This window comes from Ciconia boyciana, chromosome 20, assembly GCF_034638445.1.
Source record: "Ciconia boyciana chromosome 20, ASM3463844v1, whole genome shotgun sequence".
NCBI classification, from domain to species: Eukaryota; Metazoa; Chordata; class Aves; order Ciconiiformes; family Ciconiidae; genus Ciconia; species Ciconia boyciana.
In genome coordinates, this window is record NC_132953.1 from 5,756,123 (window position 1) to 5,777,913 (window position 21,791).

The 21,791-nt window shown below is 62.4% G+C and overlaps 1 protein-coding gene across 4 annotated transcripts; it reads left to right on the forward strand.

The window, feature by feature from the left end:
* The first annotated feature begins 8,754 nt into the window (after positions 1–8,754).
* Positions 8,755–20,431, forward strand: MCAM (melanoma cell adhesion molecule). Of its 4 annotated transcripts, none has more exons than XM_072884671.1 (15): positions 8,755–8,871; positions 13,830–13,957; positions 14,061–14,271; positions 14,384–14,454; positions 14,566–14,653; positions 14,820–15,017; positions 15,098–15,225; positions 15,389–15,551; positions 15,640–15,761; positions 16,081–16,219; positions 16,313–16,434; positions 16,534–16,669; positions 17,417–17,558; positions 18,009–18,126; positions 19,005–20,431. In XM_072884671.1, exons 1-15 carry the CDS (start codon positions 8,805–8,807, stop codon positions 19,032–19,034), a joined length of 1,863 nt encoding a protein of 620 aa, XP_072740772.1. In that variant the 5' UTR covers positions 8,755–8,804; the 3' UTR covers positions 19,035–20,431. The 4 variants fall into 4 exon arrangements, with proteins under 4 accessions (XP_072740772.1, XP_072740773.1, XP_072740774.1 ...); XM_072884672.1 differs by having other exon boundaries at positions 14,838–15,017; XM_072884673.1 differs by lacking the exon at positions 18,009–18,126.
* The last annotated feature ends 1,360 nt before the right edge of the window (positions 20,432–21,791 follow it).

Below are 21,791 nucleotides of genomic sequence, written 5' to 3' on the forward strand. Positions count from 1 at the left end.
GACATCTGCAGGCCTGGGAGGCACCAGCCAGTGCAGGACCAAGGAGAGAAGCACTGCACCCCGGACAGCAGGGGAGGAGCCCCAAGAGAGCAGGACGCTGGGGTCCCCTTCCTGCAGCTGCCCACCCCTTCCCCTACACATTCCCCTCGTAACACCCTGAGCCGGGGCAGGAGCTGAGGCAGGGGGCACGTCCTGGCACACTCTGCATGGGCTAATGCTGCTTTGTGCCATCCAGCTCTCCTCGAGCCACAGCACTGGCTGGGCTGGCAGGATGGCAGATCCATGTCTGTCTGTCTGCCTGTCTGTCCCCGCCTGGGGTCTGTCCTGCTGGCTGGCTCCCTGCCAGCTCCATCCCCGCCCTGCCTGGCGGTTTTGTCTGTGGGCTCCCTCGCAGCGGGTGCCTGGATCCCCCGGCAGCGTGTGCGCCTGTGCCCACGTGACAGAGCCAGGATGCTTTCAGCATTTATGGTAATGTTTGGATTTCTCATTGCTTTACCAAACAGGAGAAGGAAAAAAAACCAAGCCAAGGGCTGGGTGTGCTCCACTCATTCCCTGCCTCTGGCCGCGCACCTGCCTCCCCCTCCCTGCTCCTGGCACCTGCCCGGGCCCCTGCTGTGCCCAGGGCACCGTGCCCCGGCAGGCTCGCCACTGCAGGGCCAGAGAGGTGCAGGGGCTGCAGGGTTCAGTGGTTGCGGTTCTGTACCAGGGCTTCTCCGTCATTGCTCTGTGCTCCAGGGGGCAGAGGGGACCCTGTGCCTGATCTCCCCTGCTGTAGGGTATCCGGCTTCGCAGCGTCCACACCTGCTGGAGAGAGGCGCAGGGCTCAGGCACCCCAGCATGGGTCAAGGAGGGGTGCAGGGAGCTGGGAGCACCTGGGGGGTCAGTTCAGGTTGGAACACTGATTTGGCTGGAGCAGAGTAGCACGGGGCTCCCAGTGGAGGGGCTGCGAGGCTGGGGTGCAGGGACGGAAAACGCCTTCCCGGGGCCCTGCGGGGCTGGCAGCCGTCCCTGCCAGGGTGCCTGACAGCTGGGCTGTGGCCAGGACCCTTCCTTGCAAGGAGGGTCCCCCAGCTGTCCCTGCACTTGCTGGAGGTCTGGGCATGATGCCACCACGCTCCCAGCTGTGCCCATGGCAGCTGCCGGCAGCAGGACAGGATGGGTCCCGTTTGTGACCCCCCTCCCCTCGTCAGCCTCTTGGTGCTCATTTGGCACAGGGTAGACAGGGCTCTGCCATAAACCGGGCTGCGCTGGTGCTAACCGGGGCTGCCACAGCCCACCCTGAGGGTGCAAGAGCCCGGGGGGTGTGTGCACCCCTGCCTGCCTGCCCTGCACAGACCCACTGCCAGCCGGGGTCTGTGCAGTGCACTGGCTGTGCTGGCACCCAGCCCGGCCGCAGGGCTGCTGCTGCATCATGCCTCTGAGCTGCCTTCCCCATGCTGAGCTCACCACAGCCGGGCAGCTGCCCCGCATTTCGGGGAAACAGAGCAGCCAGAGAAAGCCAGCTATAGGACTGCCTCAGCCCCCATAGCCCCTGTGCCCTTGCGGCTTTTTGCTGGAAGCAGAGGGAGGGAGGGAGGGAGCAACCCCAGGGCCGGGTGTCAGGGTGCCTGAGGAGCTCTCTGGAGCCCAACGTGCTTGGGGGGGATCAGGACCCTGTGTTCTAGGGGTCAGGCTGTGTGGAGCCTGGGGCTAGGGGCTGCCCAACACTGGGGCTGCCTCGCATCGCACCCCAGGCAGGTCACAGCAGACTGGCTGGGAACAGGCTGCAGGTGGCAGAGGAATGGGAAAAAAGAGACAGACAAAGGCCTGGCAGCACAGCCTGCAGCCACGGAGTTGGGAGACAGTGCTGGCGACCACCACGGCTCCCTCCAGGCCTGCCTCTGCAGGGGGACATGCAACTTGCCCAGCTCCAGCATCTTCCCCTGTCTGCCTAGGCCCTTGCTGCACGGGCACGTCCTGCCCTGCTGCTGCCCTGAGGCAGGAAGGGTGTTTCTGGGGTGTGGGTCTTGCTAGCATCACGCCAGTGCTCCCAGCATGCTCGCGGCTGGCCAGGCAGCTGGGACCATTCCCCAGGGTGCCCTCGCTGGCAGACCCCCGGCCGTGCAGCAGCCCCAGTGCCTGGGAGAAGCTAGCCAGCATGGTCTTCCTGGGCACTGCCAGCAGCCTTACCCCGGGGCCCTTCAAGATGCCCTCACCAAGGGCCGGGCAGATGCCTCAGCACGGAGGCGAGCGCCTGCAGCCCCGTGCTCGCAGGCCAGGCTGGAACAATAGCTCATTCCGGTGCATCCGGTCCAGGAAAATCCCCTGTCCCCACTCAGGCTCAGCTCCAGGATGGCGCGGCTCGCTCTTCCTCTGGCCTTCGCCTAGCCTTGGAGGCGCAGGTGATGGTATCCCCCACCGCACGCATCCGTGCTGGCAGGGAACGACAGCCGGCATCCGCCCTGCATGCCGCGCAGCTGAGGCTGCCGGGGAGAGCCTGTGGGAAGGCTTGGGAGCTGGAGGGCACCCATCTCCCCCCGTGTTCCTGGCAGTGGGCACCTTCCCTGCCTTTGTTTGCCCTGCAGTCTGGTGGAAGAGTGGGAGCACAAGGGCTGCCTGCCGTGTTTCTGGAGGGCTGTGTGGCTGCCCACGAAGGGAGCTGGGATATCTCTCTCCTCCTGGAGCCTGGCCAGACGGCCCTGGGAAAAGCAAGTCCTCTTCCATGGGAAAGTCCTGCAAGGAGAAATCCCTGCTCAGCCCAGCCAGCCCCACAGTTCCGCTGGGCCCTGGTGCTCCGGCGTGTCCCCGATGCTGTGGGGTTGAGCAGGGTGCAGGGCCAGTGGTGCAGGGAGGTGGCATGGGGACTGCACCCCGCTTGCTGCCTTCTCCCAGACAGCCCTCATCTGCCCTCACCCCTACTCCATGTGCCCTCACAGCAGGGGGGAGCCTTCCCCAAAGCCCTCCAAAGGGATCCTTCACAGACCATGGGCACGAGAGGGGCTCCCCCAGAGCTGAGGCTGGCCTTGCCACCTGCCTGGGGCTAATCTCTCATTACGCTTCCTTGCAGTTGCTCCTAATGAGCTGTCCCGGGGGAGCCCCAAACCCTGCAGACAAAGCCAGGATGAAGACTTCACTGCCTGGGGCTGCAGGCAAGCACAAGGGGCGATTCTGGGCCCCCATGCTGGTTTCTCCTCCCTTCCTTGGCAGCGGGGAGCACGCCGCTCAGCGACACGGCAGCGAGCCGGGAAAGCTGGGTGACATGGAGCACAGGCCAGGGGCGTTCCTCCGGGGAGCCAGGGCGCGAGAGCCGTGGCATTAGCAGGGGTGACGAATGAGCGCAGCTGGGACCCCCGCCTGCCTTGCTCTCAGCCCGGCAGCCCGTGCCACAGGGTTGCGGCACGGGCACTGGTGGCAGCTGCTCCTCCTGGGCGTCCCGCTGCTGGACCCCCGCCGGCCGGGCACATAATCTGTCCCATTGTGCGGGCGAGTGCCCGGCCCCGGCCCATCTGGCGCCGAGACAATGGGGCCTTTTTCCGGCCAGCGCTGGGGGGAGATGAACTCGGAAGTCTTCCGAAGGAAAAGGCCGGTTTATAAATAGCCATCCCCGGGCTCCCCGCTTCCCCCTGCTGCCCCGTCAGCCCCCATCTCACCCAGCCCCAGCCCCAAAGCCTGCCCCTCACACCCAGGCAGCGGTACAGCAGGGCTGGGAGAGGAGCCCGGGGCACATAAGTGACCGGCCTGGCTCGGCTGCGCACGTGCGAGCAAGGGGTCAGTACGTGGCTGTTTGCACGCTGTCCTGGGGCTGCACCTGCTCCAGGCCGTGGGGAGCCTGTACCCCTGGGATGCCGAGTGACAGGCCAGCCCTTGGCGGAGGGCTCCTTCCCCCTGTGCCTTGGCGGTGGCCGTCGGCTGGCTAAGGTTTCCCCAGGAGCGCTCACTCCCCCAGCTGTCCTTGTCCATCCGCCCTGCACACAGCGAGGGTTGGGCCCCTGGGGCAGGGCGTGAGGGCTCCACAGCCTTCCCCACAGCCTTCCCCACCACCCCTGCGCTGCTCCCTGCGGAGCGGGGCTAAGCCCACGTCACTTGCACACCACAAGCCAGCCCTGGCCGGGGAGCCGGAGCCCTGGGGCTCCTGTGTCCATCCTCCGACAGTGGCACCATCACCAAGGCTGGGGGCTGCACTTTGGATGGTGTGGGGCTGGGTGACCTCCTCTTTGGGGCTTTGCAACTGCTCTGCATCTGCCGAGCCCCCGGCCGTCTCCGTGCAGCTGCCCCGGGAGGTTGAGCTCCTCTGGCACAGAAATCCAGATGTCACCTTCCTTCCCCCCCTTCCGCTCGCGTCCTTCCTTCCTCCGCCTGCCCAGCCCCTCGCCCGGCTCCCGCTCCCGGCCCCTCCTAAACAAAGGCCCCGTAGCCATGGTTAATAATCCCCACATAAAGGCCCTGCAGAGGTGGAGAGGAAGGAGAGGGGAGACACAAAGAAGCCACTGGGAGCCCAGCCGAGGAAGGGGGGTTGGAAGAAGGCGTTTTCCTGAGCTGTAGGGCAGGGGCATCGAAGAGGGCTCCCAGAGACGGACAGAGACGTGGTGGAGCAGCTCTGCCCTCATGGCATATCTGATACCTGTTCCTCGTGGTCTTCCACCCAGGGAATGGGGAGCCAGAGGTCGGACAGCCCAGGCAGGTCCCTGTACTTACCCCAGACCGTAATGCATTGCGTGAGCCCTAAAGCACCCCAAAATGCGGCACCAGGGGCTGGTGGGAAGGTGCCCCGAGGGTTTCTGCCCAAAGGTAGTGAGCCTTAGCACTGCCATGCCCCAGCAGCGGGGAAGTGGCAGGCTGTTCCCGGGCAGCGTGGGAAAGCACGGCGCTGGCCTGCATCCCGTCCCTTCCCCAGGGAGCAGGGCCCCTCTCGGCCCTGACGGTGTTGTGTGAAGAGGTGCAGGCCTGGGCGGACGCAGCAGCCAGTTTCCGCCCTGCACGTCTGCCTTTCATCCACCCTGGAGCCGCGCAGGAAGCCAGCACCAGCGGACAACTCATTGCTCACCAGCACTGGGCTCGCTGGGAGGCAGCCAGCACACACAGAGCACCCCAGGCACCCCGCAGACCCCTCCTGAGCCACCTGGGCTGCTCTGGGCCCTATCAGCATGGTCGGGGGCTGCAGGGGCTGGGGAAGGCATGGGCCCCCCCGTCCCCACCTGGGGCATGCCAAGCAGCATGTCAGGGCACGTACAGCGGGAGAGCAGAGTGCTGCCTGCCGGCACGACCCACACTCGAACCAGATCCCTCCGGCAGCATCAGTAGGACCCAGCCAAGCCCCAGGGGCCTCGCTGGGAAGGCAGGGAAAGGTGAAAGGAGCTGAGGTGTGTGCTGTGATGCAGCCTGTGCTCAGCCCCAGGCCCCATGCCTGGCTCTGCACGCTGGACATCACTCCCCTCCTGCTGCGGAGAGCCAGGCTCAGCAGGAGCCACAGGAGAAAGGCAAATGCGATTACACACTTCCAGATCGTGCCTGGAACCTGTGATGCTCAGATAACGTATGAGTAATCAGCCCTGCCCTGGGCAGGCTGCGCCTACGAGCTGTCCTGCGGTCCCCATGTTTCCAGCAGAGAGGAGCGGCTGTCTGGCAGCTCTGCCAGGGGCTGGCAAGCCCCACTGCTCCAGAGGCAGAAACGCCTGCCCGGGCGCAGCCTCTCACCTGAGAGGTGGCAGGAGGGTTGGAGAAGGAGAGCGCTGGGAGCTGTGGGGGCCCAGACGCCCGGGTTCCCTCGGCTGCCAGAGAGCGAGAGCTGCTCCGTGCCTCAGCTGGGGCTGGACCCGTGCGCCCTGACCTTCCCACCCTGGCTGTGTGCGTGGGACCACGACACGGGAGCCTAATCCACCCTGTTTGTTTGCATAGCAGTGAATGGGGGCCGAAGCCAAATCCATTAAGCAAGCAAATAAATAAGAAGGCGTGAGATAAGGCAGCAGAGAGAGAAGATGAAGGTGGCCAGCCTGCTGTGCTCCCCACGCAGAGACCCCGAGCCCACCGGGTGCCGCACACAGCGTGGCAGGGTGATTTCATGCCAGCTGTGAGGGCAGCGGGGCCTTGCTTTCAAATCCTGTCCATCTTCCCCAGAACCATTCGTTTGGTAGAGAAAAAAAAATAAGCTTTCTTTAAACAGTCTGAAAAGCAGAAGCCCAACCAACTGGAGGCAGGGCCGTTGCAGTAACAGTGGAAGGCTGTTTCAGGGTGGTGGCATGCTCCCTGCCGCAGCAGTTGGCCAGCCTCTTTTCTCCAGGGAGTGGCATTGCCCTTTCCAACTGCTGGGAATTTTCTGCAGAGGTTTTATTAGCAACATTTTGCTTTATTTTTGACACAGAAAAAAAGTTAGCACCAGAACAAAATGCACCAGCAGTGTGTCATCTGGGTTCTCCTGCTACTTTATTTGACTTGGTGGATGCTTTCCCACTGGAAAGCGGGACCTCTCGGGCCCTCTTCCCTCACAGGGTGGCATTTGCGGGGCTTAAATCGCGGTATTTTGTGCAAAATGGAACATCTCTTTCCCTCCTCCAAGGGGACCAGAGCCTGCAGCTCCTCTGGTGCTGCATCCTGCCCTTTGGAGGGAGAGAAAAGTGTGAGCATGTCATCAGGGGGTCCCTGAGGCCCGGGCGCCCGCTCAGGGGGTGGCTGTTCCCACTGCAGACAGGGAGCTCCTGCCACCATCAGCTGCGAGAGCATCCCTGCACCGCAGCCGTGGGGCCGGAGAGCAGCTCGCGAGCGGCCTGTGCGAGATGGCACATCTCCCTTGCACTTGCTCCTCCCAGCTAATGCACCGCCTGGGAGGAGGCTTCCCCTCTGCACCGGCAATGTGGGGGCTACGAGCCTTATCGCTGCCCAGCATTGCCATTTTAAGCAACTAATCTCGTGGGGAAAAAATTTAATCATTTCCAATGAATCATCAGGTCTATTTGGCTGGGAAAGTGCTGTGGGGGGGCTGGCCAGGCACACAGACGAGGCAGGAGGAGAGCATGGGAAGGGCCGCTGCATGGCACCGGCAGGGGAGCAGGGCTGGGGCTGGGGGCCAGCACAGGGTTGCTGGGGCTGGAGGGGATGGCGGTATGAGAGGTGCTTGGTGATGCCCGGGAGGAATGCTGTGGCCTAGGGGAACCTGCAGCCTGGCCCCAGAGTGACTCAGGGTGGTTGGAGAGATGTGGCCCATGCTGCCCAGAGCCCGGAGTGCAGCTAATGCTGCAGGAAAAGCAAGCGGAGGAGAGAAGAGGAGAGAAGAGGATATGCAAAGGTTCAGAGCCCCTGGGCCAAGAGCTGGAGGAGAGCGCTCTTGCTGCTCTCGGGAGGTGCTGGGGCAGCCCTGGGCCTGTCCTCAGGTGGGGTGAATGTGTGTCAGAGAACTGCGGGAGTCCTGTCTGAATGGGGAGCGACAGTGCGGGAGGCAGAAGTAGGGCTTTGAAGGAGAAGGAAACCCCAGTGCTTTGTCCTCCAACACAGCCCCTCTGGCTCTGATTGACCCGGGGGGGGAAACTGAGGTGCTGATGCCAGGCTGCAATGGGGCAGGGGCACTTGACCCAGGTGTCCCGCATGGTTGGCTGTGGGCAACTTGCAGCACCTGGGGAGGTTTGTTGTGCTTCCCTAGGCCTGTGCTGGGGGCCTGTCTCGGGGCTGCAGGGGGGGTCGGGCTGTGTTTGCGCTGGGTGATTACCCCTGCATAATAGCAGCCTTGTGCAGCCCCGAGAGCCCCTCCGCCCCCGGGCCAGCCCCCGGCCAGGCATGCTGCCCCGGCCACCGCAGCTAACCGCTTTTCCACAGCCGCCCTGTTCAACAGCTGTGCGAGAGTGAGGGGAAGCTGCACCACAGAGCGAGGCTATGCCCTGGGGCCCTGCCTCGGGGACAGGGACAGGGCTTTGCAGAGAGCCTCCCGGCAGGGCTGGGGGCACCGCATGCAGGGAGACCAAGGTGGAGCAGGGCCTGGGGCGCAAACCCCGCAGACCGCGGTGACCTGCCTGGGACGGCACCACCCTCGTGTCCCTGCTGCTCCCCGAGGACCCCACTGTCCCCAGGTGTCTCTCAGAGCCCAGGCAATGACGAAGAGTGGTTTGGTCCCCCTATTTTTGAGTCCGCCTGTGTGGGTTCAAAGGCAACCCAGAAGCTGTGGCTGGGCTTTGGGGCAGAGCGGGACTGAGCAGGGGAGCGGGTCAATTCTGCCCTGAAGCACTGCCAGCCAGAGCCACTGACGCCTCCAAGTGGGACCGTCCCCCTTTCCGGCATTCCCGAAGCCCCTGTGGAAACCGGCCCGACCCCACACCTCTGCCCCCTTCGCCGGGTCTGCTGAGCGATTTCCACCTCCAGCGCCCGGCAGTCTGCTCCGATCAGCCTGTGCAAGCCCGGACAGGTAGGACCTGGCAGACTGCACGTCTGCAAGCAGAGCTGGAACGAGCCCCTCCAGCAGAGCTAGAAATGCCTGAAAACGGCCCCTGCCGAGACGGGGGGGGAGCATTTACTCGGGGCTCAGAGTTAGGGGACCGTCTGGGAGAGCCGGGGAGCCGGCCGCCGTCCCGCACCCGCCCGAGCGACGCGCGATGCCCGCGGCCGGGGCCGGAGGCCGAGTGGGGCCGGGGTCCGCACCCCCGCCGGGCTGCCGGCCGCGCTGGGCGCTGCGGGGCTTGGCGCGGCGGCGCCCGGCCGGCTGCCGCTGGGGGGTGATAAGCGGCCGCGGGCGGTGGGCAGGCACCGCGCCTTCCTCCTCCTCCTCCTCCTCCTCCTCCTCCTCCTCCGCCTGACGTCAGCCCGCGGCCCCGCTCAGTCGCGGGCGGCCGGCGGCGGCGGCGGGCATGGCTGGGGGGCGGCGGGCGGCCGGGCTCGCCCTGGGCTGGGGCTGCTGCCTCCTGCTCTGCTGCGGTGAGTGGCGGCGGGCGCGGCGCTGCCGGGCCGGGCCGGGCCGGGCCGGACCGGACCGTGCCGGGGGCGGGCGGGCGCACCTGTGGGCACGGCGGCAGCGGGGCGCTCCGGGCGGCCGGGCGGGGGCCGCGCTGCGGCGCCGCGGGTGCAGCCGCCTGCGGGGCGGGGCGGGGCGCGGGGCCGCGCCGTCGCCGGGCAGGGATGCCCCTTCGCCCCGTGCTGCCGCCGGCCCCGCTCTCGCCGCTGCCCGGGGGGCGCCGGGCTGCAGCGGGACACGGCTCCGGCAGCGGGGGCGTGCGGTGCCGGGGTCTGCCGGCCTCTGCCCGCGGCCCGGCCCTGCCCGGCCCCTTCCCAACGCCGGGCTGCGCGCTCCGAGGGGGCGAGGGGCGGCAGCCGGCGGGGTCTTCCCCGCAGAGCCGCTCCGCGGCCAGCCCAGGCAGCCAGCAGAGCTGACGCCCTTCGGGCGCTGCCTGGCTTGGGGCCAGGAATGCTAAAACCGTGGTGCCGGGCGAGCCTGGGTGGGAGCAGCCCCCTCGAGCGTATGTCCTCGCCTGCGCGTCCCCGGGCTCCGCGGCGGCGGCGCCCCATTCCGCTCTCGGGGCCCCTTTGCAGCCCCCCTAAGGCAGGGCAGGGCAGGGCGAGGGGTGCCCTCTGTGTCCCCGGGGAGGCTGGCCCCGTGGCCCGGCAAGGTGGCCGGCGCAAGGCAGGCTCCTGGGGCCGTGCTCCGTCGGGCAGAGGCAGGGGCGTGAGCGGCAGGGTGCCGGGGTGCCCCCACGTGTGTTCAGTGTGCAGCAGGGTGAATTGGTCGAGTTATTAGGAAGCATCCACCCCTTTCCTTCTAAGGAGTTTTTCCCTGAGCACTTTGTTTCTCTTGGCTTTTTTCACGCTTTCTTTTTTTATCCTCTTTCCAGTCCATTTTCACCCTCGGGGGGGAGCCGCATTTCCTGCCCAGCCCTGCTCCCTGCAGCATGCCCTCCCCTCGCCGGGGGCCGGGGAGCGGTCCCGGTGCGCTGGCCGCTCCCTGCCGCCTTCTCGCCTTGTCGCTGCCCGGCCGTGCTGCGGAGGTGGCCCCAGGCGCTGGGGAAGCCTGCTCTGGCCAAGGCGTTGGCGCCGCAGGAGAGCTGAACGCCCCAGCCAAAGGCAGGCTGCTTCCAGCCCTGGCCCGTGCTGGGATCCCCTTCCTCACAGCATATGCGCCGAGCGAGGCGTTTATTGGTTGGCGGCATCCGTCTGTTTGCAAGCCCAGCCACGGCGAAAGGCTTGATGCTTCCCAGAAGCATGAGGGGCCACAGCCAAGCAATTCCCAGGCGGGCTGGAGGGCTCACCGTGCTGCCGGGGTGGGGGGCTGAGCCCACACTGGAGCTGCCAGTGCTACCCCGGCCCCTTCTGCACTGCAGTCTCCGGCTGTTAGAGAGGTCTCTGCGGATGTTGTCACCTGGCTGCAGGGCTGGGGCTCTGAGCCTTTCCTCTCCTGGTGCACATGGCTGGGTCCTGATGGGACGATGGGGTTTGTTTGGGGGTGCAAGGCGCCGGTCCCGCCTGCAGCAGAGCCTTGGGCCCTCCCCATCCCCAGCACAACGAGGGCTGGGCTGGGGCGGAGGCTGCTGGGCGCTGGCAGTGGTGCTCTGCAGGGCCCGGGCTCTGCAACCTGTTTCTCCTCTCCGTGGGGAAGAAGGCGTGGAGGTGATCCCACTCCGTGGGAACTGGGGCACCCCGGCTCAGGGATCTGTGCAGGAAGGGCGGCCTTGCCAAGGCAGAGGAAGGTAGCACGTGTGCATGATGTAGGAGCAGGAGGGATCTGGCCGCAGCTGGTTTCCCGGAGAGGGGAGCAGAAACCCGCGGAAACCTCAGGCATCCCATGTGCGGCTCCAGACCCCCGTGGTGCCCCTCCTCTCGCTGCTCTGGGCCGGGGGCTCTGTGCTGGGGGCTCTGCGCTGCCAACGCAGCCGCGCTCCTCGCCGGCTCCCCACACACCTCGGCTCCGCAGGAGGCTGTCGGAGGGGCTGTGCTACTCCCCACCCCCTTCCCCGGCTCTAAAAGCAAATCTTTGTTCTTGTGGAGCTCTGGCTGCCGGCCGGCTGTCCGCCAGCCAGATGGAAAGGCACGGGGGCTCTCCTCCCTTCCCTGCTTGCTTGCTGCAGACGTCCTCTCCAGATCTCTAGGTCTCCCGCTGGACCTGTGCCAGGCGCTTGGGGTGCATGGTGCAGGCTGGAGCTCAGCTCTGCAGCTGGGCTGCTCCACGTGTGGCTGATGGGTCTCCAGCCCTGCCCAGGTTCCCTCAACAAAGCGGTGTCTGCAGCCATGCTGGGCGCAAGGGAGGATAGCCATGTCTCCAGAGCCTGCTGTGCCAGAGTGCCTGTGCCCATTGCCTCTCTAGCCTGCCCACGCACCTGGCAGGCTGTGGGGTCTTGGAGCTGCGGGAGGAAGCCTTGTGTCCCCAGGGTTGTGGGGGACCTTGCGTCCCCCAGGTAGCCGCGCTTGCGGTGTCGCTGGGTACTCCTTCCAGCCCAGGGGAGGGCTAGTGTCCACCCTGCCCCGGAGGAGGTGGGGAGCAGCGAGCCCTTGTTCCAGGCAGGGTGGGGGCTGCAGCGTCCATGTCCACCTCCTCAAGGGCAGCGGATGGGTGGGAGGGATGGGTGGGAGGGCCGTGTGCCTAATGCCAGCCCCAGATGCCAGCCATTCTCCAGCTCTGAGCTCATGGTTTCGACTCCTTCGCTGCCTGGATGAGGGCTCTCATGCCGAGCGGGTCAGCGGGGCGGGCCAGCAGCTCTTGCTCTCCCTCTCCCAGGGGCTGGCTCTGCCCGGGGCCCATGCTGAAGGTCTAAAAATGATGGGGGGGGCAAAGCCTGGCCTGGCTGCCTGCAGCCCAGAAGTGTCAAGGCTCAGGGGAGGGTGCAGGGCGGCAGCTGGGGTGCACCCCAGCCCCAGGCTTGCCCAAGTCTGCGGGTGCCTGGCTGCACCAGGCAGCCAAGTCATGGCCATAGAGGTGGGCAGGGGCCTCCAGTGCAAAGTTGTCTTTTCCTATGTACGCTCGGTTCAGTTTCCTGAGCCCAGTGCACGCTTATCTCTGAGGCTTTCACCTGTTTTTCTAGCACCTCCTTTCCTGTGCAGTGCTTTGCTCATCCCTCTTTGCTTAGTGCCAACTGTACTGTGCCGATGGGATGGGTGAGGGCCAAAAACTGGATGTTGGGGTGTCCTGAGGTGGCTAGTCCTGTGAGCCGGGGCCTTTACTGTGGCAGAAGGGCTCCTGGCTGCATTTTGGGGCTGTGCCACTACACACCCACTCCAGAAAAAGGGTATTTTGTGGGCACGGCATTGCCCTTTGAAGTTGCCTCACTTGTGAGGCTCTGTGGCTGTTACCGAGCGGCACTATCAAGGGAGCTGTTGACACAGCTGGCTTCCTCCAGCCTCTTGTCCCCAGCTCCCATACCTGGGCTGGGCCGTGGGTGCTGAGCTGGCTGGCCCTGTTTGCTGAGGGACAGACCACTGTCCCCTACTGCAGGGCTGCGTGCCAGCCCAGGGTGTGCAGACCCCCCTTGCTTTGGCATCTACAGGGCCAGCAGCGATGGTACTCCCAGCCTTCCTGTGACGCAGCCCTTGTCTCTGCTGTGCCCGGCTGGGGCTGCTCTGCCCCCAGCCCCTCGGGAAGCTGCTCTGTTCCCTGCCCTGGATCGATAGCCGTTACCTTTCCCTGCTGCTCTGGAGCATGGCCAGGAGCTCCATTACTGCTGCGGGGGAGCAGGCTGCTGGGCTGGGAGGGAAGGTGGGGTGCTGGGGTGGGCAGGCTCTGCTCACCAGGGGTGTGGGTCCCTGGTGCCACCCATGCTATGGGCGGACAGTGCTGCGTTTGCTTTATGGGCAGGGAGCAGGGGAGCAGCAAGGGGCTTGCCTTAGGTACGCTGCAGGGGTGGATGCTCCGACTGCTGGGTTCTGGGTTCCTGCCCGGGTGGCAGGGTCGGAGCTTGGGGAGGGACCCGGGAGTCCTGGCTGTGGCACGGCCATGGGGGGGTCAGGGGCATGCTGCCTCCCCCACAGGCCCTGTTGCCTTGGAGGGAGAAAGGGAGCAGCAGGCAGCCGCAGCTGGCTGGGGCACCCCTCCTGAGCTGCTGCCCTGTGTGCCTCATGCCGCTGCAGAGGAACACAGCGCCTCATTCATGCCCCAGCTCCCGGGGCCGCTGCGGGGGCCGTGCAGGCTGACGTCAGGGCTCTGGTCCTGGGCCGCGGGAAGGTGCAGCCTTTGTGCTGCCAGCTTCAGACTCCAGCACCCGGCCCCTTTCCCTGCCTCTGCTAACCTCCCAACATCTCCTTGCCTGGCCCTTGGGGCCAGCAAGACGAGGTGGGTGCTGATCTGGGATGCTGGCTCAGACCAGGGGGGTAGATGTGTGCTCTGGGGTGTGAGGGGGATCAGCACTGCCCCGGGCTCAGAGTAAGGCAGCTGGCAAGGCGATCTGCTTGCTTGTGGGCTGTGGAGACACAGCCACTTCCCATACCCATCCCCAGGCAAGGTGCAGCCGCTCCCTGCCTCAGTGGTGTGCGGGGAGATTTGGGGGCTCAGAGGTCTTGCTGCCCATTTCAGCAAGGCTGGGATGCCACGGAGAGGGCAGGCCTGGCGGGGACTGCAACAGCAGTGGGTGGGTGGTTGTCTCCAGGTGTCCTGAGGAGACCAGCGGTGTGAGCACAGTGTGCGTCGTCCCCTGTCTGGGAACAGGGGTGGTGGCCTGAGCCCACAGGCTCTGTGGACGCAGAAGGCAGCGTGGCGGCAGGAGCCGGGCTGTGCTCCTGGCTGGCACTCCTGCTGGGCTGGGACACGGTGCCTGGGGAATGCCAGCGCAGGACACTGCTCCGCCCCACGCCCTTTGGGGGATGGAGACGGGGGCAGGCCTGGGATCAGCTCCCTCGCTAGCTCAGACACTGGGGCTTCCCCGTGTTTCCCGCCCCTGACCGGCTCTGTCCTGCAGCTGCAGCCAGCAAGCTGGAGGTCTCCATGCCGGCGGTGGTCGAAGTGGAGAGCGGAGGCACGGCCAGGATCGAGTGCAACTTCTACATCCCTGGAAATGGTTCCTACACCTACATCAACTGGTCCTACGTGAGTGCTGACCTGGGAGAGGAGCGGTGGGCTGGGGTGGCAGCTAGCCCGGGGCTTTCTCCCGGGCTCCCCATCAGCCCAGCCTCGGCCCCTCGTCTTGTAGATTGACCGCAACAACCGGGTGAGGCTGTGCCGCATCACGGGCAGCAAGATCCTGGAGGAGAACATGGACTACAAGGGGCGGCTTTCAGTGGGGGAGGACAAGGCCCTCTCCATCAGCAGGGTGACGGTGCAGGATGCCAGGACCTTTGTGTGCCAGGTCGGGGCAGGCAGCCATGGCGTGGGCGAGAACCGCACCGAGCTCCGCGTCTACAGTGAGTGATGGGGCAGGAGGGCAGCATGCCATGCATCTGCTCTGCGGGGCTGGTGAGGAATCCCGTCCTGTCCTGTCCATCCTAATATGTGTGGGGTGGCTTCTCTTTCCAGAGGTCCCCGGGGCCCCTGAGATCGTGGCCAACTCAGGAGGCGTCTCTGTGCAGAGCAGTGACATCCCGCAGGTGAGAAGAGCCCCCACACAGGGGACGGGGAGGCTCCCAGCCGTGCCAGGCTCCCCACTCCCCTCTCCCCACGGGGGCACCCCGTGCTCAAGGCTCGCTCTGCTGCTGCAGATTGCCCAGTGCACGAGCAGGAACAGCTTCCCACCCCCGAACATCACGTGGCACAAGAATGGGGAGCAGCTGCAGCCGGAGGAGAAGAGTGAGTTGGATGGGGATGGGGAACTGCACCTGCCTGCTTGAGAGAGGGGCTGGGGCACTTGTGCTATCCAGGGCCTCATCGGCTGGGGACTAGCAGCCCGTGGACACCCAAAGGAGCCCTGTGCTCCCAAGGGAGCCCTCCTCACCTCCCTGTGGGCTGGGAACAGCGGCTATGTCCCCTGCAGTGGTGAAGATCCCGGCTACGGTGACCCGTGAGTCAAGCGGGCTGTACACGGTGAGCAGCACCCTCTTCACCCATGTCACCCGGGAGGACCGCAACTCCCTCTACCACTGCACCGTGCACTACTGGCTGCTGGGACAGAGGCACACCGTGGAGTCACGGCGAGTCAATGTCACTGTCTTCTGTGAGTCAGGGGCTGGGGGCCATGCCCGGTGCTACGTGGCAGAGCTCCGCACCAACCCTCCCCCCTCTCTCCTCCCTCAGACCCCGCGCAGCACGTGAAGCTGCAGGTCATGCCGTCCTCAGCACTGGTGAAGGAAGGGGATGATGTGAAGCTGGTCTGTGAGGCCGACGGGAACCCAGCGCCCGTCTTCAGCTTCTATAAGAGAGAGGTGAGGCTGGAGGGGACCTGGGCACCTCTCTGTTGGCAGGCGTCTTGTGTCCTGGCTGCTCCTCGTCCCCTGCCTGGAGGGCCCTGGGGAGTGGGATGCAGCAACTGGGATGGAGGGTGCCTGTGTGGGGCTAAGGGCTCTGCTTTCTCTCCGCTGCCTGCAGCTGGAGGACAACTGGCAGGACCTGACATCGCTGGCAGATACCAGCAGTGGGGTGCTGAACCTGCATGATGTAAATAAGAGCAGCAGCGGCCTGTACAGATGCCAGACCCTTGACCTGGATGATATGAGACAGCTGGAGAAGGATGTGGAGCTTGTTGTGAACTGTAAGGCGGGGGACGGGACCCTGCGCACCTCATGGTGGGTGCCCCATCCCTCTTGCTCACCCTGCCATGGTCTCCATCCCTCTCCTAGACATTGAAGGGGTCCACGTGAAGATGGAGCCATCCTCACCCGTTCAGGAAGGGGATAGCGTGAGGCTGAGCTGCGATGCCCACAGCCCCGTGGCCCTGGACTACCAGTGGAGGGATGAGCAGGTGAGCAGGCATTCGGATATTGTCATGCTCAGGCTCGGTGAGCCTGGGCTTTGCAGCAAACTGGGCAGAGCCAGGAGCTTGCTCCATCTCTCCTGAGAGAGGCCAGGCGTAGGATTCCCCCTTGCATGGACCTGCATTGTCCACCTCTAGCTCTTCACCTCCTGGCCAGTACTGCAGAGAGGTTCTGCGCTTGCAGGCTCCCTTGCTGTGCGTAGGAGGGAGGGCTGAGCCCCTTTGGGACAGCCGCAGAGCCTGGGGAGCTGGGTGCAGAAGGGCCTGGGGCTCAGCCTCATTGCTGGGCGGCATCCCTTTGCAACAGGGCAGGAAGGTCGCAGAAGGGAACCAGCTCTTTCTAAGCAACCTCACCTTCGAAACCTCCAGCAACTTCATCTGCAAGGTGATCGCACCAAGCGTGCCGGGGCTGGAGCAGAGCAAGCAGGTGGCCGTGGCTGTTCAGGGTAAGAACTGGCCGCCCTGCCAGAGTGCGTCCTGCCCAGCCTCAGCCCTGTTCCTCCCGAGAGCCATGTGTGCTTGATGTGCCCTCCCCACAGGGAAGCCGCGGATCGTCGCCATCAGCTCCCCGCTGTACGTGCGGCAGGATGAGGTGGTGAACCTGACCTGCAAGGCCATTGCTTTCCCCAGGCCCTCTGTCCACTGGAATGTCAACGGGACGGTGAGAGCTGGGGAGGGTGGTGGGTCCAGGCTGTGGTCTCTCGGAGGGGCTGCACATTGCCTTGGGCGCTGAATCCTTCGCTGCCTCCCTTCCTTGCAGGCTCATGAGTACGTTGAAAATCAGCACGTCGCCAGCAACCTGACGGTGCGTGTGAACCATGACCTGCTGCGGGCAGGAGCCATGTGCAGGGTCTCCAACGCACTGGGTGTCAGCGAGAAGCACATCCAGCTGCTCGGTGAGTCTCAGGCACTGCCCTCTGCCCTGGGAACCCAGAGAAGTGTTAGTCGCCCTCTCACAGGTGCCATGTGTGCCGTGCTGCTGTGGCATGGCTGACCTCTGTTCCTTTCCCTCCCTTCCTGCTCTACCAGTGGAGTCCATCAGAAAAGGTCAGTCTCCTCACCGCGCTGGGTGTGTGCGTCCATCAGCCCAGGCTCTGGTGGGAGCGTGCCACCTACGGGAGTCACGCTCACCTCTGGCTTGGGGAGGGAGCCTTGGCTGCTGGCTCTTGCACCGCATGTGTCACTGCTCCTCTCTCCCTGCCAAGCCGCGAGGGAAACGGAGGCTCTGTCTCCACCTGTTTCTGCAGTGGTGTGAAAGCTGCCTGCTTGTCCTCAGCCTGTAGCCCAGCGAGGCCATCAAGTGCGGCTTCCTGCAGCCCAGGCCCACTGAGCAAGGAAGCAAAGGGGTGGCCTGATGCCTTGCAGGAAACCCTGTAAGCCATCCTCCTATGGCATGCAGGGGCATGGCAGCCGGGAACAGAATGCAAAGCGTATTCATGCAGAAGCTGTCCTAACGGAGCATTTTTGTACTGACATCTGCATCCTGCAGGGAGCTGGAGAAGCACCGGGAACTGGAGTCTCCGTGGTGCTTTCCTGGGGGAAGGGGTCCTTTCCTTACCCCCAAGGGGGTGCACAGTAATGCCAAAGCTGGAAAGCATCAGGGTGGGACAGGCATTAACCTTTTTGTCTCCTGTTGCGTTTAGATCAAAAGGCACCAGAAAGCAAAGGGGTGATCATTGTGGCAATCATCGTCTGCATCCTCGTGGTGGCTGTGCTGGGGTCTGTCATCTACTTCCTGCACAAGAAAGGCAAGATCCCGTGTGGCCGCGCTGGGAAACAGGACATGTAAGCACTGCCGCCCGCCCTCCCAGGGAGCCCTTGGGGCCAGAGGTGCTTGCCATCACTCATGCTTCCCATCTCATTCCACCAGCCGCTCCCTGCCCAACGCAGAGGGAGGCAATAGTGCAGCCTTGGGGGGCACTGCGCTGGGGTCTTGGCAGCGCTTCCAGCTTCCCACAGCCTGGGGTCCGCACTGCTGGCCCCGTCCGCACAGGGAGGCGATGAGGAGGACAGCAGAGTGGTAGAGCAGCCAAGGGACTCGTCCCCAGGGAGGGGCTGGGCAGCCCAAAGTATTCTCTGAGCCGGAGCCTCTTTCACCCTTGGTCTTCCTCTGCCCTGGCCCCGCTCCAGAGCATCCCCTGAGATGGAGCCCCAGGGCTTTGGCCTTGCTCAGCCGGCCACATGCCCTCTTTGGTATCGCAAGCATGTCTCAAAATTGTCACCTCCCTCCCCTAGCACAAAGCCAGAGGCACGTAAAGACAAGATTGTAGTTGAAGTTAAGTCAGATAAACTTTCCGAAGAGGCGGGGCTCCTGCAGGGTGCCAACGGCGAGAAGAGACCTGCCGCTGACCAGGTAGGACAGAGCGTCGTGCACTGCCCTTCCCCAGGGCCAGGGCTGCTCCCAGGGCTGGGAGCGGAGGCGAGGAGTGTACGGGGTGCATCGAGGTAATGCTTTTCTCCTCCTCGCAAGCTCCTCTCCCAGCACTCCCCACCCTGCATGGGCCTCCATCATCCATCATCAGCGCTCGAGAGGGGCAGTGGGAGGGAGGGGAGGTGACAAAGCCACAGCTCTCTGCTCCAAGGATGTAGGAGCAGCCCTCCCCTGCGCGCGTGCAGCTCTGCTCCGTGCCACCCCGGCACCTCCTGGGGGGCACGCTGCCCACTGCCTGGCCTGCTTGGCACTGCCTCCTTCCGCGCTCCCTGGAGCAGGAGCCAGGCTCCCCGGGGGGCTCTAGGAGAAGGAACTACATAAACGTCTCTGGCCGGGAGTCAGAGCAGAGGCTGCAGGAATGGGCCCTGCTCTGGCATCTCTGAGCCAAAGCTCTCAGGGCAGGATGAGATGAGTCTCCCGGGCCGCGTGCTTACCTCTCACCTGGGGTCGAGAGCCACCAGGGGCTAGAGCAACTATTCACAGTATCGGTGCCAGACCGTCACCATGCTAAGGCAGGGCACGCGCATCCTGCGGAGCCATAGGATGCGGCACCTGAGCTCGCTGCAGTTTTATTTGCCTTAGGCCAAGAGATAACCCCACTCTGGTCCTGCTGCCCATGCAGCTTGCGCTCAGCGCTTGCCCTGGGATGGGCGCTCAGCCACCGCAGGGTGGCCCGGGCTGGCGGCTCTCCCTCATCGCATTGCTGTCTGTCACGCAGACACCTGCAGTGGAGGACCTGGTTTTATGTTCACCCCTAACTGCCTTTTTTTTTCCCCTCTTTCTGTTTTGGTGGACTGAAGAGCGAGAAATACATCGATCTGAGAAACTAGAGAGGGAATCTCCTAAGTGCTTTCTTCCTTCAAACCTTTCCTGCTCTTGGATTGCCTTGTCCCACCCCTGCTCCAGTACCTGGGGAGCACTGCCAGAGACAATTACTGCGTTGCAGTGCTGAGCCCCAATGCGCAGGGGAATCCCCTGACTCACCTGTCCGTTACCTCAGCCGTGGGCTTGCAGGTTGTCGACTTAGCAGCAGCAAAGCTGGACTTGCTTATTACTACAGAGAAGCCAACAGCAATATTAGAATGAAATATCCTATTAAGCTACCTGGTGGAAGGATTTGAGGCGTTTTCAGGAAATCTGTCCTGTACATGTGTGGGAAGGTTTTGATGTGTTTTACCCCAAACTTGCTCAGAAAAGCTGGTGAAATTTTACTTTTACTTTTGGGATGTCCCAGGCACCTTAGATGTAGTGGTGTGCAGGTTAGATGAGCGAAGAATGGAAGTGGTGTGTTAGAGCGGTGTTTGCCAGCTGCTGGGGAGGTGTTAGTGCTTTGCTTTTCCTTTTGAACTGTTCTTGTCTCGTTGGTTTAGCGCAGTGTGTCCTGACGGTGCTGTGCAGGTAGGGAGCTCCATGATGGGTAGCTGTGATCCTACGGGAGGCAAGTACCTGGCAGAGCAAGGACGGGGTGCCCATCTCTCAGCCACGTGCCAGACCAAGGGCTTAGGTTCTCTGGTTTGTAGCGTAGCCTTGCTGATGTGAGGGGGAGGGCTTCCCTCTCCCCCCTCCCCAGGGAATTGGATTGCTTTTAGGGGGGCTGCACAGCTGCTGGCAACAGTTGGTCCCAAAGCCTCCCGCAGATTTAAAACTAAGGAATAGTAGGCCAGGGCCAGTCGGCAATGTCTCAGGGGTCTTTTTGTGCTGAACAATTACCAGCCCCAGGTAAAACTGGTTTATTTGTGTGCTTCGGTGGCACCCCTGGCCCCACAGCCAGACGGTGCTACAGCAGCTGAGTGGTGGAGAGACGGGCAAGCAGCCTGCCTTTAGCTTCCGCTGCCGTGGCCTGTCCCAGCCCTCCTGCCTTCTCCTAGAGAGATCAGCCCCCTGCAGCCCCTCCTTCCTCTAAGTCATGTACTCTCAGTGCTGTGCTGTCCACAAGCCTATCACCCCCCCAGCCCTTCGGCAAGGGGCTGAGGCTAACCGTGGGTGACAGGAGATGTGTCCCCTCGCGCACCCCCAGCATCCTCTGCCGGTAGCAGGGAGCCGTGCAGCATCCCGGCAGCCAGCACCCTAACAAGTGGTGAGCTATACTCATGAGCTACAAGTGTTGTTGAAGCAAAAGCTTTGGTTTATATATATTTTTTGTTGGATTGTGTGTAAATTTCCAGAAGTTTTGTCTGATACTTGCAAGGGTTTTTTTTATATATGTGAAAATAAAGTACAAAGTTCAAAGCTGGGTTCTGAGTTTGTTCCTGCTAGCAGCGGCCCCACTGGGACGTAAGGGCAGCATGTCTCCCCCATCCCCACTCGATTTCAAGGCTCCCTTCCCCAGGAGCAGGTTACCAAGGCCAGGTGGCACCATGCACACTCCCACCTCTAGATTTGCTTCCACAACAGCAGGATTTTCACCTAGGAAATGGGCTTAAGTCAGCAGACGAGCGTCAGCTCGAACCACTCCTCACCCAGGCCCCCGGCACTCGGGACACCACTGAACGTTGCGGTGGGCTGGTGGCTGCTGCCCCGGGGTCTCAGTCCGGCTGCTCTCAGCAAGACATCTGCAGCGGCACACGCTGCCACGGCACGGCTTCTGCCAGAAACGGCCCTTTGCTTCCTGGATGAAGCCAGCAGAACGGTGTTGGCTTAACCTGCATTTGCACTGCGGCCAGGGCGGGAAAATGTGTTCTGTTCACTGGTAATAGATGATGCTGTTAACAGGTGGTGGACAAGTCTGATACCAAATACTAAGAGGTACTAAGAGGTAGGTAATGGCTACCGAGGTACAGATAGCTATTAGTCGATAATCCTGTTGAGGTTCTAATAGATGACGTTTATACCCCCTGTAGCTGGTAACAGATAATTGTATAGATTCTAATAGGTAGTTGCATTAACAGCTAATACAGACACTAATAACTACCAATACTAATAAATCTACTAATGTATTCTAATAGATAATTGTAGTATTAGATCGTATATATAATTATATTACTAGTGATGGTAGGTACTAAAAGATAATACTATCAATAGAATTTAATAGATCCCAGCGGTAAAATCTATTAGATAGTTGCGTTAATAGTTAATATAGATACTAATAACTACTCATAGATAAGTCTGTCACTAGATTCTAATAGATAACAAGACATTATAGTAGATAATTGTATTGATAGCTACTATAGATACTAATAGATATTAATGGATTTTTCCCTTAAAGAATTCTAATAGATTATAACTGTTGTTCAGGTACTAGCTACTCTAGATCCTAATAGATAATTCTTATTGATATATTCTAATACATTTTAATTGGTAAGTGTATTAATAGCTACTATAGATACTAAATACAAATAGGTAATTAGTTTATTAGATGCTAATAGCAATAGCTTTTAATAGATAATTGCAATAATACTTATACAGATATGAGTAGATAATTCTGTTAAAAGATTCTCATAGATTACAAGACAGAATTGTATGGCTAGCTAGTAAGTATACTAATAAGAAATTCAATTCATGAATTCTAATAATTCTAATAGATAATTGCATTAGTAACTACTATCGATAATTCTAGAAGTAGATTCTGTTAATAGATTCTACTAGAC